This window comes from Apteryx rowi, unplaced genomic scaffold, assembly GCF_003343035.1.
Source record: "Apteryx rowi isolate R43461 unplaced genomic scaffold, aptRow1 scaffold_624, whole genome shotgun sequence".
Classification (NCBI taxonomy): Eukaryota; Metazoa; Chordata; class Aves; order Apterygiformes; family Apterygidae; genus Apteryx; species Apteryx rowi.
This window is the reverse complement of record NW_020450899.1, coordinates 304,378-324,377: the sequence shown is the minus strand read 5'-3', so window position 1 is coordinate 324,377 and position 20,000 is coordinate 304,378. Positions and strand designations below refer to the sequence as shown.

Below are 20,000 nucleotides of genomic sequence, written 5' to 3'. Positions count from 1 at the left end.
ATTTCCCTCTCCACTGATAACCCCCCAACTCCATGCACAATTTGTTGTTTGTACTAGCCAACTAAAGAGTAAAGAGTTTATATCTAATCACAGCCTGGATAGCTAGGAGAGATATAACACAGTTGACCACTGACTAGTCATGCTTTGCATATGTCTGAAATAATGTAAGGTTTAAGAATTTGGCTCAGTAGTGTTCTTGTTATTATATAGCCACTTACAGAAAAACAGTTGCAAAGGCCCTTCTTCAAGAAGCTGAAGACTCCAGTCCCTTACTCTTAAGTCAGGATCAAACCTACACAGACCATTCTTGACAGGCGTTTAGGAAAATAGTTCTTTAAAACTGCCAGTGGTGAATAATCTATTTTCTGTTCTACTGCTTGATTATATTTGTACTTGAAAAGATTTTCTTAATATTTATACTAATTCTTCCTTGTTGCAAGTCATTCCAAATACTATTCTGGATGTTGTTCTATTCTGGATATTTGATAATTACTCTTTGAGGATAATTTTTTCAGTTACATGTATAGCCTACTTTATAGTACTTTCTAGACCATATCTATACGGTCCTTAACTAGAGGAAATAATCTGGTGTCTTAAGAATGTCAAGTTACGTCAAATCAGGCTCAGCACTTCTTCCCTTCCAGTAAATCACTAACACTATGAAGGGTTTCTGAGATATCCATGGTATAATGATATCTATTATTTTGCTATCTTCATAAATCCTTACAGTAATACTAGCTAATTATTTATTCTGGTAGTATATCTGAAGGTATTTGGTCTGTAATTCCCCACATTCTCTCTTCCCTTTTAAGGGATATGATGTTTGTCCTTTTCCTGTGCTCTTCAACTTGCAGTCCTCAGTGAATTATCAGAGGTGTTGCCAATGACTCGACTTTGGTTAGTTCCTTGGTTATTAGTGCCCTAGGGTAGATTTAATCAGCCTGTCTGATTGCAATTAATTAGATTTCAGAAAGCGGGGATTTATCTGCAGTTTTAAAAATACTTGGGAATTAATGTACTAAAAGGTTGAAAGAAGTCAAATAATGTTGTGGATGTTGCAGATGTACAAAGCACAAGTGGCAACTGCCTTAGCGATTATTTGACATCCTCTTCACAACAGTAGAGTGGATCTGAAAGCACTGGAACATTGATGAAACGTTGTTAGAGGATTATGTGGTTTAGTGGAGGGGCAACAGTAACTCCAAGAGATGCCCTTGGGAGCTATTTCTGTATGCTTTCAAGCCAGTTTCTCTTTTTCCATTCCTTAAGGTGTGTGACGCTTGCAACTAACTTCTGTGCCATGTGCTAAAAAGGCAACGAATTCTAGCCTTGTGGCTTCTTATTGCACAGATGTCTTTTTCTGCTCTGCTTTTACACAAGAGAAAACAATTTGCAAAGTACTTCCAGAAGAAAGGATTTATAAAACAAAAGAAAAAAAATGGCAAGCCAATTGAAGTTTTCTGCAAAATACTAACTTAGAAGAGGAAAGGGAAAGACTATTAGGAGATGGATAGCGGTATTCTTTCTGTATTATATTTTATTATATTTTAAACATATGCTTTTTTACAAAGAAATTTCAGTGGTGTCAGTTTTATTTCATGTGCGAGTTCCATGTCTTATTTCCAGCTCTTCCAAAAATGATTTCTTTGAACCACATAGTTCAAAACTGTGATATAAGTAAAGAGTTGAAAATGCCTTTGGGGAGCTTAGGGAAATTTTTAAGATGTAAATCCCTACTCTTTTTCTTTTAAGCCATGTCTCATGAGGCTTATTACTGCTGATTGTTATTTGAGATATTGCTGAGTTTCTTATTTTATTTTGTACTGGTTTAGTCTGTAAATCATAATCCAGCAGCCCTAATCTTTCTTACAGTTTTGGCTTTCCCTGCTTTCCTCCTGGGAATTAACCAGGACCGCCTAAAGGAAAAACTGACCAGCAGACAGATGGACAGCAAGTGGGGAGGCAAATCCGAGTCCATTAACGTAACACTGAATGTGGAACAGGCCTGCTACACCAGGGATGCGCTGGCCAAAGCCCTTCACGCCCGTGTCTTTGATTACCTGGTGGATGTAAGTTGAATTTGATCAAGTCTACGACTGAAGTATTGAAACAAGTAAAAGTACATTGGGACTATTTCTTGCAGTGCTCCTTTTGTCCATCATCTCCTTCACCTAAATATGCTCCCTGGCCTAAACATTAGCAGTAGCACTGAGGAGTCTAGTGGGAGCAGGACCGCAGATATCAAATGCCAGGCACTTGTTAGAAGACAAATGCTTACAGCTTTTTTGAAGGTGTGAGTGGGTGAGCTGTGCTTTCAGCACTGTCTCCTGCCGTGACTGTCCTGTGAGAGACCCTGACATTTCCTTCTTTCTGCCAGCATCCATACTTCTCTGAAGCTAGAGTCTTGCTTTATCCTACGTTGTTAAGCATTTTCAGATGAGCAGAATTACAGCAGGTAATGTTTCTGGTCCCTTATTGTCTTAGCCCACTCTCCTGCCAAGAAATCCCTTCAGCACCCCAAAGCTGGGACATTTGAGCAAATGCCGGTCTCTTCTGCGCTCTGATCTCCATGTTGAAGTACTTTCTGCTTCGGGGGAGACATCAGGCTGTGCTGGTGAGGGGAAGCCTTACCTTTGGCCACGGGAGCAGAGGGCTGCTCCGTGTTGGCAGTGCTGGTGTCTCAAAAGTCGTCTTCGTCATGACATCTCCATAACTCTTATTAGGTGTCTCTGTTACCAGCACTGACACTGCAGAAGAGGGAATACAGAAATTGCTGAAAAGATTCATGTTACTATCTGTAGAATGCCTCAAATATCAAATTTACGGCTGTTCTTTTTTTTTTTTGTTGGCCCCTTTTTCTTTAACTGAATAGGTTACTCCGAATGAGAAATGGTTTCTACAAACAGTAGCTCTGAAGGCTCATTAAGTTGGAAAACAGGATACTGTACTGTTCATTTCCTAGCTCTTAATAAGAGCTTTTTATTAAAGTAAAAGTAAAATACCCTATTACATACATTTGTATTCCATTCAAATATGTTATTTTTTAAGAAATTCAGTATTTTAATATAAAGATTTAAGGATACGAATACATAATTTAAGGTATTAACTACACTTTATTTTACATTTTGTGTTTGGTTTTTTTATTAGTCCATTAATAAGGCTATGGAGAAGAACCATGAAGAATATAACATTGGTGTCCTCGATATTTATGGCTTTGAAATATTTCAGGTAAGGCAATGCAAAATTCAGTGTTTGAGCTGATCTGACCTGAGAGAGATTTTCTTCTTGTTACTTAGAGGGGGAAAACCCCCCCAAAAAGAACAAAAAACCCCAAACCCTGTGGCCAGATGGAAAGCAAAAAAATCAGCTTCCTGGACATTCAGTACTCACTGGTAATGTATCACTTAATAAACATGAAATATTGAAGAAACTTCAAAGGAATTAGGTCATTGATCTTTATTTTGAGATCTGAGATTATGCAGAAAGACTATAAAATCAGCAACCCATCCATCATTGAAAATATTCCTTTGAAGCTTCTCCTAATATTGCTAGCATAAGAACTAGCAACTACTGTATATAGAGCATGAGACTAATTTGTAAATTTTTTCCTTTATTGTAGAAAAATGGTTTTGAACAGTTCTGCATCAACTTTGTTAATGAAAAACTGCAGCAGATTTTTATTGAACTGACACTGAAAGCAGAGCAGGTAATCAGACATTTATTGTTTTTGAATTCATAAACTGAGCCATTGCCTTTTCATTTGGTGGAAAATTGAGGTTTTATCATCTGGTAACAATCAAATTTGCCTTGTTAAGCAAGACAAAGAAAAAATCTTTGCTGTTGGCTAGCTCTAAAAATGTAAACCACATCGGTTTCAGACATGCTCCAATACAGCGGTACAAAAGTGAGTCCCTCATACAGTGTACTAGCGCAGTCATATGACTCTGCCCAGACTAGCTGCACACCCTGACTCATTGACAGAAATGGAAAACTGCAGCTTGGTTCCATCCCTTTGCTTTCATTGGACTTGACACAGTTAAACAGGAAAACGCTACTTTTCTTAGTTTCCTCCACACCCATTTCACTCCCTTTTTTCTTTTTTTAAAATGAAATATCATTGAGGCAAATGCACAAATGCTTTTGAAAGTATTTGCATTGCTCTGCTCGCAGTCTCTTCACGAAAGTAAAATCTCTTTACATGAATGTGAGCTGCTGCATGGGGAAGCAGAGAGCATGCAGCTGAGAGGAGCAGTGTGTGTGGTGTGAGCCCACGCCTGGCACCGGCTTTGGGACAATGTTTTCAAGAATGCCCTTAGACAAGTGCTTTTGTATAAAAGTAACTGATCATTGCAGTTGAACACACAAATGACCTGTTAAGCTGGACTCATGTGTTTGTTACTGAGTAAGCCCTTTTAATCAAATTTCAGTATGATTTTTTTTTCAGTCAGTCTCTAGATGTCCTTATGGTTACAGTAATTGCATGCAGAAATAAAAAGTAGGGCTGCATCTCCATTTTATGTACACTTCTGTGTGTGTTGGTTTGGGGGTCTGATCCTTAATCTGTGTCACAACCTTCATTTTTTAAATAGTTTTAAGGATACGAATGCTTAGCTGCATTATCAAGACACTATAAAACCCATTTCATTGCTCTTATTCACTGATTAAAAATTCCTGCTCTTCTCAGTAATTACTCAAGGGCTACGAGTGACACAAGATGCGTGGGGAGAACAGAGAAGGATTTTAATTCAGCTTTTGGGCAGTAAATAGCTGGATTTAGCTGTCGTATCAGTTATTTCCCTCCCCGCCACCAAGTAGTCATAAACCTGACAGGTCTTCCTAAGCCTGAGTAGTGCAGAGCTTGTGTGTACGTAGTTCATTGTAAATCTGCTGCTAGATCCACAGTGTAAGAGAATATCTGTGTGTCTTTTTACTTAACAGGAAGAGTATGTGCAAGAGGGAATTAGATGGACACCAATAGATTACTTCAACAACAAAATAGTGTGTGACCTTATAGAGAACAAAGTGGTAAGTGTTTGGCACAAACACAGATGGAAAAAACAGAAGAAGATTTTTCTCTAAAGTAATTGGGCAACTGCTTTGCTGTCAAGAACATTCACAGGAAAAATGCAAATACTGTTTTTTGGTAACTGAGTCATACTAAGCCTATATATAGATCTTACATAAGATATCTTATAAGGGCTATAAGATAGATACATGTTATATAAGGTATTGGCCAAAAACAGAATTATAAGCTAGCATGGTTGAAAACAGTATGAATAAAAAATTCACTAGTGGGAAATTGAAACTTTATCCATCTAAATTTATCAAGGACATTACAACATGCAAGTGTAGCTCAGATATAAGCCCCCCTGGTCTCTGAGAGATCTATTTCAGCTTGGGGAAGCTACAATACTAGCTTCCTTTAAGGTATTGTAGCAAATTAACCAAACAAGTGAAAACAAAGTACTTGGAAATTTCATAGATTAAAAAATTCATACTTCTTTGTTCCAAGGAATGTTCTACAGTTTAGTCTTTATATCCTGATCTGGCATGACAACAAATGTTGAGTTATCAAACAGTCCTTTAGGATAGAAATTTGTTTTGTTTTTTCAGATAGTCTTTTGTCCTTATATAAGCCAATAACCTTTAACAGTAGTTCACATAAAATGGTGACTTGTGTTTAACACCACTTGAGATTTTGCCAATTTCCTGTCTGTCTGCATCAGATAACTAGGAAAAGGATAGGGTTTGTGTCACAATCTTAGATACTTAAGTTGAAGTTTGTTAAACTGCAGGTTGAGAATTTAAATATTTATCTGAAATAGGGGTTTGTTTTTTACTGGAATGAGAAAGGGGATTACTTTGTGAAGTAATTATAAACTAAACTAAATAAATATTTTTGAACAACAGTTGATTTTCCCTATCATTTCCCACTCTAACACCAGTGTTCCATGAACCAGCATCTCTCCTTAAATTGCTTGCATGTTATTGTACAAATTAATCTCTACTGTGAACTCCACTGATTGAGGGGGAATTTCTCCTGCCATGTCTGTGCTCTAGCACTTTTGTAGCAACAACGCTTTTCTTTTTCGGGGGCGGGGCGGGGGGGAACTGGCATCATACTCTTTTCTTTTTCACTTCCTTTTTGCTATTTTTGTTATTTCTCTCTGCTGTGTTAGAATCCCCCAGGGATTATGAGCATTTTGGATGACGTGTGTGCCACAATGCATGCGGTGGGCGAAGGAGCTGACCAAACACTACTACAGAAACTCCAGATGCAGATTGGGACTCATGAACATTTCAACAGCTGGAACCAGGGGTTTATCATTCATCATTATGCTGGAAAGGTAATATGGCAATCAGCAATGACATCTACCTAATGTATTTTTAAAGAAAAAGAAAGAACAGTAATGAAATTAAGGGGAAAGTGGTATCTGCAGAGGGCTACTTTAATTTTTAAGTAGTCAGATTGTCTCAGGAGACAATCTGGGGAGTTTAGAACAAATATTCCCTAACATATGTCCCTAGTTAGGAGAGATGAATCTGGGCCTTGCTGCTAGCAAACTTACTAACCCAAACTTAATATTAAATTTATGTAATGAATAAGTGCCTCTAATCCTTTATTAGTGAAAAATTATTAATTTCCTTGTTGGTTATAATGGCAGTAAGTTAAAAGGATTCAGATAGAAAAGAGATCCTTAACTGTTGATATACCAATAAATCTGGAATAATTACATACAGTTCCATCTTATTTAGGTATATTTGTCAGAGTATTCATGACTTATTTTAATGCTGCTATATTTGATATCAGTAAACACATGCAAAATATTTTTCTTCTTTATAATTCAGTATTAAATTCACTTGTGCTGTATTCCATTCACTAGTTTCATAATACTCTTTTCCACTGAATGTAAATATATATATCCAGAATTGCTTTGTTTGTTATGAAAGATTTAACTAATATATGCAGTGATTTATTAATGATCGTAGCATCTTTAAGTAATACCAGACTAACCAAAAAGATCAGAACAATTACTGGTGAGGACAGAATTAAAGCTTCTTTAATTATTGGGTTCTCAACTTACCACAAACAATCAATTTCCACCTTGGCCCAGGTATCTTATGATATGGATGGATTCTGCGAGAGAAATCGGGATGTTCTTTTCATGGACTTGATTGAACTCATGCAGAGCAGTGATTTGTACGTAAGCAAAACTTGCTTAAAGCTAGGAATAATGTGTTAGTTCAGATGGATGCAGAGGGCCTGATTTCCCCACTAAACTTGTGAAATCATTTGCATAAAAGTGGAAATAAGCATCACCAAACAGTAGTTTGTAGAACAGTATCACTTGCATTATACTTGATCTTCATTTTCTGCAAATCTGAATGAACATGTAAGGTACTGCAGCGTCAGAATCAAATGGTTTAATGATAACCATTTGTTCAGGCGTCAAACAAGGCCCATCAGTGATTTGGAGCTCTCTCAGAGAAGGCTCTGTCTTGAATGTATTAAGTAGCATTTTTTTGTTATGCACTTTAATTGATGTTTACTTTCTAAGAAGTGCTTGTTTCTTTGAGTCTGGAACTTGGACATCACGTATCTAAGGGCTCACTAAAATAGCAAAGGATCTCTATGAGGAATAAAGCTCTTGGAAAATACTAATCTTAAAATTGAGTTGATATAACTCCAAATTAACATAGATAGCTATTTATATTCTGCTCAACTATCAACTTTTACAGCATATTCCATGACATTCCTGCATTGAATTGTCTTTCTATACCAACAGTATTTTATTAATTCTTTTCTAGACCTTTTATAAAGGCTCTGTTTCCTGAAAACCTCCAAGCAGACAAGAAGGGCCGTCCTACCACTGCGGGCAGTAAAATTAAAGTATGTTTAGTTTTGCTGTGTTGATATGTGCATGCATGCATGAGTGTATGTACATATGTCTGAATTAAAAAACAGTTTGCTGTTTTTCACTGTCCAGACATTTTTAAAGATAGTCATAAGGACATGCTGATTGCAAAGTGATATATTGTTTGAGCTGTTAGACTCACATTTCACCCAGCATCACTGTTCATTAAACATTTTGTTCAGTTGTATTCTGCAGCAATGAATTTTCCAAGTGGGCAGTTGATGGCAGTGATAACAGTACTCTCATGTGCATAATGAATGAGCCCCTTCACTCAGCCACTTGATGTCCTACAATTAACTACAGATAATTCGTCTCTTTAGACAGTGCAGAAATGCAGCCAGGCCTGATCTGATGCCCACTGAAATCAGAGGGCTTTCTGTTGACCGTAATGCACACTGAATCAGGCATCAAATGTTTACACATCTTTTCTGGAGCCTGGATGTAGAGTAAATGCTTAGATGACATGCTTGCAGAATTTGGAAATCCGTATTTTTTTCAGCCTCTTTCCTCATATTTCACCTTATAGTCAAGTTCATCTGATGCATTCCCCATAACACATCACTCCATGTTTAAATTTATTAGTTTAAATATATTATGGGCCTGGAGAAATGGTGCCCTCAGAGCAGAACTCCATGTGAGTCTATTTCCAGATTATATTTTCTGAGATGATAGACAGGTGTAGGGTGATGATTTTCTTAGTGCATGTGTTTGTCCATCTTTTGCATGTATATTCCTAGAGACCAATGTGGGTACCTTTTTAACTCAAAAGAATAAAATGATTTGATAGAGCAAAGATGAATTTGAAAAACACAGAAGCAAAGAATATAATATAATCAGTAATCAATTGCATCCTTGCATTCATTTTGGATTTTTTTTTTTATATTGACTTTTTTTTTTTTTTTTTTTTTTTTTTTTTTTTTTTTACTTTTATCTACACTCTTCCCTACACCTCCCTCTTACCTTACAGACATATAATGAATACATTTAAGTGTACGGCTTTTCTGCACAGAGCTTTTACAGGATTACAGAGAGTCCTTCTAGGCTGAAATGCAGCTCTGTGCTAGTACAGCTGCGCATTACCCTGAGACACTGTGGGTAACATGCAAAATGGATCAGAAGATAGCTGATAACTTTTAGAAATATCTGAGGTTTACCCTATTCAGCTCAGATCCTAATGTTTTCCCTCAATTTTACAGAAACAAGCAAATGACCTTGTTGGCACCCTGATGAAATGCACACCCCATTACATCCGCTGCATCAAACCCAATGAAACAAAGAAGCCTCGAGACTGGGAGGAGAGCAGGTATGCATAAGCAAAGGATGCGGTGAGGCAGAACCAGGGGTAATAGTCCAAACATTCATAATTTATAATCGTACAGCCTACAGACAAACAGAACCAGATCCTCTAAAAACCTTCAGAAAAAATCTGCCATGTTACCACTTGTTCTATGACCTCTCCTAAATTCTGAAGATTATCTGTGATCTCTTAATTTAAATTAGCAGTTAATATGAGCAATTCTTAGTTTTTCTCCTTTCAGTTATGGATAATCAAAATTTGCAGAATGTGTGTCAGTAACACAACAGGTAAATTAAAGACTGAGTTTTCAGTGAAGAATTTACACACCAAGCGCTTTATATATCAGCTCTAATTTTTGCTTTATCCTTTGAAAATACTAGGTAGCTGAAAGCCAGCATGATGTCTAAATTTGCTTTTATGTATCAAAAAAGGGTTCAAAGAAATTTTTTTAAAAATTATTCAAATACCAAAAAATACCCTATAGCAAAGAATATAGAAGTTTTTTTTTTTTACTTCTCGACTTTAAAGTTTCATTAGCCAGCTTTTTACAGAGAAATCCCTTGAATATCATAGCAGCTGGTTATATAGACATAAAATAGATGCCTAAATCATCAGTTTGGTTTACTGAATCTGTTTTAAGACTTTTTTTTTTTAAACTGTGCGGTGCTATATAGCATCATCATATTATCAAAGAAAAGGTATTTTCTTTTCTTTTTTTTTGCACTGAGACAGGCTACATTATTTAACACCAAAATATATCATTATATTACCAAGCACTTTTGGTTTTGGTAAAAGTGCTGACATAGCAGTTGGTTATTTTTATCACAGCAAAACAATTTGCTAAGTCTGATAAAGAGCATTCCTGACCACATCAGCAACACACCAGAACTCGCTTCCTGCCATTCGGCACACAGACTAGCGCAATTACATGCAGATGTAGAGCACTTCCAGAAGCCACAGTCATGACTGCCCCTTGAAAATGTCATTTAGGTCTTGCCAATTAAATGCAGGCTCTCTTTCTCTATCTTTTCTTCCCTGGCCATCCAGATCCCCAAAAACCTACATTGCAGCACTGAATTTCCCACTGAAACTGGGGTCAAAGGAGAGAAAGGGTCCTAGAAAATGTGTGTCTAACACTTGTAACAAAACAAAAAGCTATAAATAATTGAGGGACTTTTTAAATCAATCATTTACATATTGGAAAACAGGCCTATTATTGTGGAAAGTGTTGCTAGGAAACCATGGAAACAAACAAACAAAAACCGAATCCTGACAAAAGGCTGGCTTTCAGGAAACCCGCTTCAGAGCTAAAACGGGCAAGATTTCTTCTCCTTTTCCCATAATGAGGATGACATTTGGCAAATGCAGCAGTTACTGATGCTAAAATACAGATAGGTGGCAAAGGATTGTATAGTATCAAAATCAGACACGAACGGAAGTAGTTCTTATGATAGTGAACTTCCATCCCTGTTTAAAAATACTAACGTTCTCTCCCTTTCCAAACTACAATTTTTGGTACATTATATTAAGAGCTCACATAAGTATAAATTTTCTATAGCAGTGACATTTCTATGGAAAAGATTTAATTATAAGCATATTGCAACTCGAACTTTGTTTCATTTTGCTGTTTCACGATTTCACTGTGAGAAAGTTCTGTGATGCTAGAAATACAAGATATAACTGAGCATGGGCCGTATTTTGTTGAATGCTGGTTTAGTGGATTTTTTTTGTTTTTTCTTCTGTAATCATTTAATCATCTTGTGCCATACACATGCTTCAGTACTTAAAAATGATTGCAGTAGTTCATCTATAATCTGCTTATTGGTAGCATGTTACTAGGCTGTGAAAATGCTGCTCTTGAATAAAGGAGAAGACTTGTCAAAGCCTTTTTTACTTCATGCCCCGAGCAGCCATGTCACTCCAGGTTCATACTGCTGTTGAATAGTTTCAGAATATTTAGCACTTTAAGATAGACCTTGTGTAATACCTAAACCTTGTATAATACCTTAGTTATTCCAAAAATTGGACCGTTCCTTGAAATGTGTTTTTGTTCGGATCCTGGCACAGCCACTTGGCCTTGTATTCAAAATTGCTGCATTAGCTGAATTCCCAGACCCTGACCTGCTTGAGGTTGATGCCTGGAGGAAGATTTTCAAGAGTGCCTTTTCTCAGGAAAAAAAGGAAAAACAGAAAACTGTCTCAAATTCTCTGTTGCTGGACAGTAGTATTGGCAGGACAGTAAGAAAAAGGGAGTAATGCTGTTGCTCCAGTGCATTATTCCAGATGTGAACAGGAGGGAAAGCTATAAACAGGAAAATGTATTTTTGACCATCAGCTTTCTACTGTTACTGCACCGGCATTCTTGGAGTGGGTGCAAAACATACTTTATTCCTTGAACACCGCAAGATTAAAATGTGCAGTATTTTTTATTGTGAGTTTTAAGAGTGCTTCTCATCATTTAATAAAATACCTCTAAGTGTTATTTAAAAATAAGAAATAACTGAAGGGCTTTTGTCATTTGCTGCATGGCATTTCAAAAGTTCTTTCCCTTTATACTGCGAGTCATGTAATAGGAATGTCTCAAGCAAAGAAAAAAGAAAAAAAAAAATCAACAGGCAATACACTTTATAGTGAATTTAACCTTTCAAAATAGCTAGAGATATAACAGTGAATTAACAGCCTAGAGGTTCCAGGCTTTGAAAATCTTTTGTAAAAACAAAGAAACAATAACCAAAACAGGATTAAGATGAAATGGTTTCTTAGAGCCTCACATTTCCATGATTATATGTAAAGAAAGGCTCTTTTATATACTGTTTGTTAAACTTACAGGACTAAAATCTTAACAACTCTCACATTTCTGACTGAAAGGTAAGCTTCTGTACTTCACCCTACCGAAGAATAGCCACAGAATCTGCCAAACACCACATTTCAGAATTTAGAATTAAAAACTGGCATTGCTTCTTCCAACCACACGACTCAGATGAGAAAATTAAGAAGATGCAAAGAAAAACAGCAACAGTCATCCATCATTAATGAAGTTAACTGAAATTCTTCAAGCCAAGTTCCCAAGCATTAAAAAGTAGACTAGCAGGATATTTAAGAAAGAATGTCAAATATGTTCCACAACTCCTGAAACAGAAAAAGAAATGCCAAAAGGAAGGTTTTTTCCTTCTTTGAAATTTATGGTGAAATATTCTTTCCCTGTTTAGAGCCCAAACGAAGGTGTTTTGCACGAAGGAACTGCCGTGGTGTTGGGGAAGGGTGTTTCAGTCCTGTGTGCAGTGCAGAGCCACTCCGCAGCTGTTAACGCTGCCCACGGGACTGATACCAGCTCACGGGTTTTGTTTGTTACTAAAGTGTACATCGTGAGCAAGCTTCCCCGACGCACTTCTGCGCAGGCTGTGCCCATCTCAAATCCTCCCTCTACTGCGGGGTAAGGTTAGGAGCAGAGCTAACTGCTCACGACTTCTTCAGGCCCTTTGGGTAATGGGAGCGTGGCATCCTGGGCTGTCTCCAGCCATTGCACTGGATCCTTCCCAGCAAAACATGCTTCAGAATAGCCAAATACAAGCTACTGTGGGTAACTGTTGATATTTAAGCTATGGAAAACATTGATGAAAGCTGCAACAAAATAACAAAAAACAATTCCCTTCTCCCTCAGATTACCTGCTCTGTATTCATGTAGGTAATAGTTATTTGTCCTTTTATGGGTAATAATATTAGTTTAAAAATTTATACATAAATTAGGGGATAGTTAGGAAGCTGAACTAGCGAAAAAGAATATTAAAGTTAAACTTGACTACATATATTTCAGCAATGTAGTCTACCTGCCTTGAATGTGTATCTTACCATGCAGTGTGTATGTTAATGTGCAAGAATAAGTAGATTCATACACCTGTACATGAATTTTAGAAGTAGAGTCTTTAAACAGGATATGGAATTTTAAGAATACCTCAGTCTTCAAATATGCTGAAATGAAACAGATTATAAATCTTACTGTATTGTTGTCCACAGGGTAAAACATCAAGTAGAATACTTAGGTCTGAAAGAAAATATTCGAGTAAGAAGAGCTGGCTACGCCTATCGACGGGTCTTCAAGAAGTTTTTGCAGAGGTAGGGTAATACTCATTTTGAAATATCACAGCACAGTGATGAGGAGAAAAACAAAAAGCTGCAAGTTTTGAATATTTCTCATTTCCTATTCATCTTCTCCCTTTTCCCATTTACCTATGCTCAGGATCCAGGCTCTGCAGAGATTAAATTTTTTTTTTTTAAACTTGTTGTCTTTGAAAGTCTTTCATTTATCTGTAAATTTGCCCAAGGCCTCAGCTCTTCTTGTAGTGTTATAAGAGGGTTCTTCAAAGGTAAGAAGAATTAAACATAGGAGAGAGAAACTTAAGAATTGAGTTGTGTACACTGGAATCTGAATGTCTAGCTGCTAAGCTTTGTTTAAAACGTTGCTGCTGCAGCTCTCCCACCTCTTCTTCCCTATGACAGAGGATGGGTGAAGAAATGTATGCCTGCCATTCAACCAGTCCAGTGCACAGAGTAATATATTAGCTTAATTTGCTCATGTTATATCCTTATGCTGGTGTTCAAACAGCTGGGAATGGTAACAACTCAAACCACTGCAGCTGTTCACTGAGTGAAAACAAGTCAGAGCTCTGTGACATCAAATCCCTTTTCAGTGTCTTAGGAGCAGCTGTTGGGATGGATTAACTACCTCCAATTGCTACTGAAACACTCTTAAATGAAAGCAATTTCAAGATTTATACAACATTCAACTTTTGTTTTTGAAAATTGAGATATATAGCTAATTACTGCTAAAACTGGGACACTACATGACACATGAGCTTTTGTTAGAAGTCTTTGTGTTACATTTGAGAATTAAAAACAAAAAAAGCAATTAGTTGCTTCAAAGAATAAGAGTATGATTCATCAGGCAGGACAGAACAAAGCCACTGAAAATACTTGATTATATGAGAGAGTATTCTAATCATCTAGTAATAGACCTAAAATATTTTAAGGTATGGAACTCAATTTTCTAATATGGAACAATTCCTAGTCTTATTTTTTTCTTCACCATCTTCAGACCCAGTTATATAAACATAAATGTGCTTCAGATTGCATTACCCTACTAGAATACAATTGCTGAGACAGAATAACAAATGAATAATGAGTTTTAAATGTAGCCTCCATAACTGTTGAACATTGATTATGCATGACAGCTGTGCAGCTCTGGAAATCTCCCTGTGAGATCTACACAGAGCAAACCACATGCTACTTCAGAAAGGTGAACATATTTCTATACTTCTCTTCATATGCAGAGATCCACAGGCAACTGAAACCATTCTCCATTGAATTTAGATCTTTGTTTTGAATCAATCTTGTTAAATCTAACATTTTGCTACGAGTAAAACTTGCTGCAACCTTTCCATTCGCAGTTCTCTAGCACCCAGATCAAGCTCTGTTCTGACACCGTGAGTCAGTGTGAGTAGAAGCGGGCTGCGGCACGGATGGACAGGAAATGCATGCTTGTACAGTTGTTTTCATTGGGAGTTCCTTGGCAGCTCATATAAGTGGACATTTACAGTCTGAATAGACTTTGCATGCAAATGTTAATTTCAGACATAAAAAAGCCAGTCACTGAAAAGGCCTGTGTGTTTTAAAGCATAGCCAATCCAAAAGCTGAACTCCATATTCCCATATTTAGGCATATGACCTAACTGCTTACTGTGAGTTTATAATAGATAACTTCTTTTTGTTTGGCAGTCATGAGTTGGAATTTTTTCAGAAGCATTTTAAGAACATACTTGGTACTTGTGCCAAAATCCCCCTGCAAACTCAAATTACATGCATGTAATCTTGAAAAACCTAGATATATGGATATTGACATGACCAGTTTAGAGGACAACATTAAGTATAATTAAGCATGCACAAATCCATTGGAGGAAAGTGCTATTTCTAAATGGCAGTGAATTCACGCATTATAGAATATTTAATTCTAGAATTGTGGAAGGCTTAACTGACGCATGTTATAGAATAATCTGTTTCTTCTGCCCTTTAGACTTCTCAGTCTTAGTAAGATGTATAAAATTAACTTGAATTTATAAAAAAGGAGAATTTCAAGTCTACTCTTACTTGGTACCTGAGAACTCTATTTATATGAAAAGGCTTAAAGTTGTGTCTTGTTTTAAGTCATTATTTTATTTCCTCCTCTCAGAACATGTAGGGTAGAATTTGTAGCATGCTGAAATGTAGTGTAAAATTCTGTTGTGTGGAAGCTATCACGGCTTTGATGGTCTGTATTAACTTCAGCTCCTTTAAATCCAGACTTGCTTAGACCTGCTTATACAACTATACTGTTGAATGTACATGATGATCCTGAAAAAGAGGTTGTTAAATAAGTTGCAAGTTGCTTTAACTTACAACCCCTTACTTTAGCTTTGCATCTATCCATGATATTGATAAATAAAGCATATAAATATATAAATGTATCTATGATCATAGATTACATATAATGTACTTACATATTTAAGATGGTATAAGGATACTTTGTTACACCATTATGCACACTACCTGAACATTTGATAACTAAATAAGAGTTGAACAAAATAACAAACGCTTTTGAATCCTGTTGGATTGTTCACAAGTTAGCCTTATACTCTTTTCATGTACTTGCTATTCAGAAATGTTTGGAGTAGTTTCAACAAACAACATATGTATTATGACTTACTGCAATCTATTTCTTTTTAACTGTTCGCTATTTTTCTTTGTGTGGTATTCTTATCTAAGTTGCATGACACTGTTTCTGCTCCCTGGCTGGATAACATTTTAGACATGTCACAAATGAATAATGAACATTCCCTGAATGAATCTTCTAACAACTCCCTGTGTGATTTTGAGAACATTTTCATTAATACTTAGCAGCTGCCTAGGTCTTCCTGAAAAACAGGAACTTGGGAATTATAACAAACTGAATCCATCCTTTATTGCTTTTTTCACTAGTTGAATAGTTTTACGAATAAGCATAATTTAGTTTATGTAGCTCAAATACACTTAAGGCATTATGAAAGAAAATTGTCAAGAGTGGAGCACAGAAAAGATTTTGGGGAAAAATTTGCCACAGATTTAGCTTTTCTTCGCTCTCATTCTCGAAGGCCCTGGAATAGTTGCTTCTAGAGAAGCTGCTTGCCCCAGTCGCACTGAAGCAGCTGAAGGCCATCAGTGCTCGTCAGCAGACTCATGGGGGGCAGTGGAACAGGACAGCTTTGTACATACAGCCTGCCCCTTCCAAAAGCCCACGTTAGGCCTGAAAAGGTGGGCAGTTTAAAAGCAGCTGTAACCTGGCATCCACCTCATTTCCAAGGCTTACAGAGAACACTGTGAGACAGGACTGCTCACCTCAATCTCTCAAACACCATGCACTATCACAGCACCTCTCTGCCTCCTTCCCTGCTCCACGTCGTGGCCCGTTCCCAGTGCTCCCTCCAGGCAGCAACGACATCGCAGCATCTTCCCTCCTGTAGCACAGGCCAAGCCAAAAGCTTCCTGGGAAAAGGCCAGTGGCTAAGGGCAGACCAGCTGTTGTCCACAGATAGGTTAGGAGCACAAGCTGGCCACTTGCTTGGAAACACAAAAGGCCTTTGTAAGAACAAGGAAGGGGACAGAGCAGGGCTTTAATGGGAAACTGACCCCATGCTTGGGAAGGAATCAGTGAAATGCCAAGGATGGAGGTACTTAACACTGCGCTATAAACCATTGCTAGTAAATATCCTTACCCTGGATTTAGGAGAGCACAGCAAGCAAAACTTTCTGCAGTTAACTACTGCAGTCATGAAATAATAACTCAGCATCTGGAAATGGAGTATCCTGGACACTGTTGCCCTTCTCCTTGCAGTTGTTTGGTCTTGCTAAAGAGCACCTTAAAATTGTGCATCTTCTGTAAGTCCTTCTATGCTTCTCCAAGTCCTGCCAAATGGTCAGACCCCCAAGGGTGATACTGACTAAGAGTCAGTGGTATTCTGCTGCTGCTGTGTGATGCTAAGTTTTAATATCTTCTTCTCTTTGGTTGTTCAGATATGCCATTCTGACCAAAGCAACCTGGCCTTCCTGGAAAGGAGACGAGAAACAAGGAGTTCTCCACCTGCTCCAGTCAGTCAACATGGATCCTGACCAATACCAACTTGGGAAATCTAAAGTCTTCATCAAAGCTCCGGAATCTGTAAGTGTGGCAGGATACAAGTCTTTAAATGTGACACTGTTTTGCTGAAATAAAAGACCTGCCTACTCAGGAGGTCTGCATGCGATCTGCTAGGGTGGGAGAAATATCAAAATTAAGTCAAGCTGCTCATCAGGCAGTGCCTTGATGCTGTGGGTGCAGCAGGGATTCTAGGCGCTTGTATAATGGGCACAGCACATAAAAAAAACTGTGTGATCATGATGCTATTTAACACAAGCAACATAAATGCATCAGAAAAACAAGATGGGATATGCAGATGTTTTGGTGTAAGGTGGCATATATCCCATCTTGTCTTCCTGATGCATTTAATGACACTCAGTCATCAGAGAAATTGTCATATGAAGGAATGTCATGGCATGAAAACATATCTATGACCATTAGCTCAAGAAAAAAAATGGGTCTTCTCAGTGCAAGAACTACTGATGAAGATAGGAGAATAGCCCCCAGATATAATAAGGAAACATTCTGCATTATTGAATAACTCGACCTTAGAGAATGACTGAAACAAACTCCCATTCAAAGAAAACATTAGGGAGCCATCATAAAGCTGTTTGTATTCTGTAGCTGCTAAACTGCTCAAAGTCTGTTGGAAAAAAATTTTCTTACACCACTATTCAGGAAAGTTGACAAGGAAAAAATATATTCTGTTCAGAAGCATGTATTCCTCATTGCTTCAGAAGCAATCAGGCTTCATTTCTGCAACACACCTTGCAGCTAGGGTTAGCTGGCTTCTTGGTGCTTTACCTGAAATTACATATCAAAATAAAAGCAGAATGCTTTTATTACTATCATTTTCTTCTGTGGAAACATATTTTTGGTCTGCAGAGTAGCCATAATTCAGGTAATGACTGTGCTGTGCCCAATCACACCAGAAGACTCCTGCTGAGGGGGGAAAATAATCCTTCTTCTAAGCCAATCAAAACTGTGTTGTTTCTTGCATATATAGGTTAAGACAGTATCATCCATTCAGGACTTTCCATTCTTGCCATCTGAGAAAGACAACATGTTTATATAATATAGTATATATTGTTTAAACTGTACAGCATATTTTAGATTCTTAGATCCATGCTCTGTTGGCAAAGCAGGAAATTCCAGTCTAGGATTGATCCAACTTAGTCATTGCAAGCAACACACCTTAGCTTAGACAACTATGAGGAAGTGTGAGGTTCTTTTGCCTTCTTCTATAGCACAGGGCATGGTTTATGTCCTAAGATCATTGGGGAGTTTTGTCCTACAAAGTTGATGCAATAGCCTAGGACATTAGTGATGTCTTTGATATCTTCTTGTGATGTTACAGATGTGACTTTTAGTTCTTTACTGTTGACCTCAAGTTTGTTATAGGGCAGCAGCAAGTACGTGCTCTGGTCAAGTATCTGTATAGACTAATCTGGATTAGTTAGTTGCTTGTAATTGCAAGGGAACAGAATTGGTAGCTCAAGTGGCATCTTCTAGTCCTATGTTCATTTTCTTACACTACAGCAAAGCTAATTTTGTTTTCACTATGAAATTATGTTGCATCCATGCCATTCAGTGCAGTTAGTTGCAGACCCAATACAATCTGTTTGAGAGATTAACAATTAAGGAAGAAACTAAAATGATTTTTGTGCGATTGTCTTTCCCAATGTTACCCTATCTTATGGATAAGTCCAGAATTTTAACATATTTTTTCAATTTTATGTAATAAATCATATAAGCAACTAACTTTGCCTGACTGCTGAAAGACCGTAAACACTGGTATCTTTGCCCCCTATTAAAGCACAGATTTTCAGCAGCCACGTTTTCAAATGGGGTAAGGCTTATTCCTGTTTTTTCAGAGACTAAAGTGAACAAGTTTGTTAGTGCCTGTCTTTAATAGCTGAATGGTTCAAATGCTCATCAGGCAGTGCCTTGATGCTGTGGGTGCATGACCCATGTTGACAGGATCTAGTTCTTCCTTGGCCTGAAGTGGCCAAAACCTATATCTGCTCTACCCCAACATCATATGCTAATTACTAGGTTGTCTCCAAGAGAAAGAAGTCATGTTTCCCATTTGTTTTGAAACTTTTCCACTTTCTGCTAAGAAAAGAAGAATTCATCAGGCCAAGGAGAGGAAATGTGGCCTTTCTCTTTTTTGGTTAGGGAATTTTACTGGAGAAGACAATTGTGTACCCAGGACTGTTTGTGCACATAAAGTGTTACCGGGGAACATGGCACAGCCAAGCAAGCAGGAAAAGCAGTTTCAAATGTAGGTGCCATAGTTCTCGCAAAGTCTTGCTTCTATTATATAGACTCTTTTGGCTCTGCCTCCCTGGGAGTACTAAATTTATATTAATATGCTTTAGGCTGCTGAAGGGGTGCAAATTACCTTGTGTTATACATTGTATGAGAAACATCTTTGCATTTTGGAACACAATATTGGAGAATGGAAAAGCACTATCATCTCATTTAACATTTAATCCAGCATCACTTGTTATAACAATCCTTTCAGTGGTGGTCAGTGGAGAGTATGTTGGGTCTTCCCACTCTAATGCATTTCTGTAATACTATGTCCTGGTTGCCTTTAAAT

At 37.4% G+C, this 20,000-nt stretch overlaps 1 protein-coding gene across 1 annotated transcript in view; it reads left to right on the top strand.

Annotated features, from left to right (window-relative positions):
* MYO1E (myosin IE) overlaps positions 1 to 20,000 on the top strand; it is a 68,166-nt gene that overhangs the window by 22,697 nt on the left and 25,469 nt on the right. The window contains exons 10-19 of the mRNA XM_026084008.1: positions 1,873 to 2,069; positions 3,148 to 3,228; positions 3,620 to 3,706; positions 4,939 to 5,025; positions 6,180 to 6,347; positions 7,116 to 7,201; positions 7,810 to 7,891; positions 9,113 to 9,219; positions 13,228 to 13,326; positions 17,293 to 17,437. Coding sequence (XP_025939793.1) covers positions 1,873 to 2,069; positions 3,148 to 3,228; positions 3,620 to 3,706; positions 4,939 to 5,025; positions 6,180 to 6,347; positions 7,116 to 7,201; positions 7,810 to 7,891; positions 9,113 to 9,219; positions 13,228 to 13,326; positions 17,293 to 17,437 — 1,139 coding nt within the window. The remainder of the gene's footprint in view (positions 1 to 1,872; positions 2,070 to 3,147; positions 3,229 to 3,619; positions 3,707 to 4,938; positions 5,026 to 6,179; positions 6,348 to 7,115; positions 7,202 to 7,809; positions 7,892 to 9,112; positions 9,220 to 13,227; positions 13,327 to 17,292; positions 17,438 to 20,000) is intronic.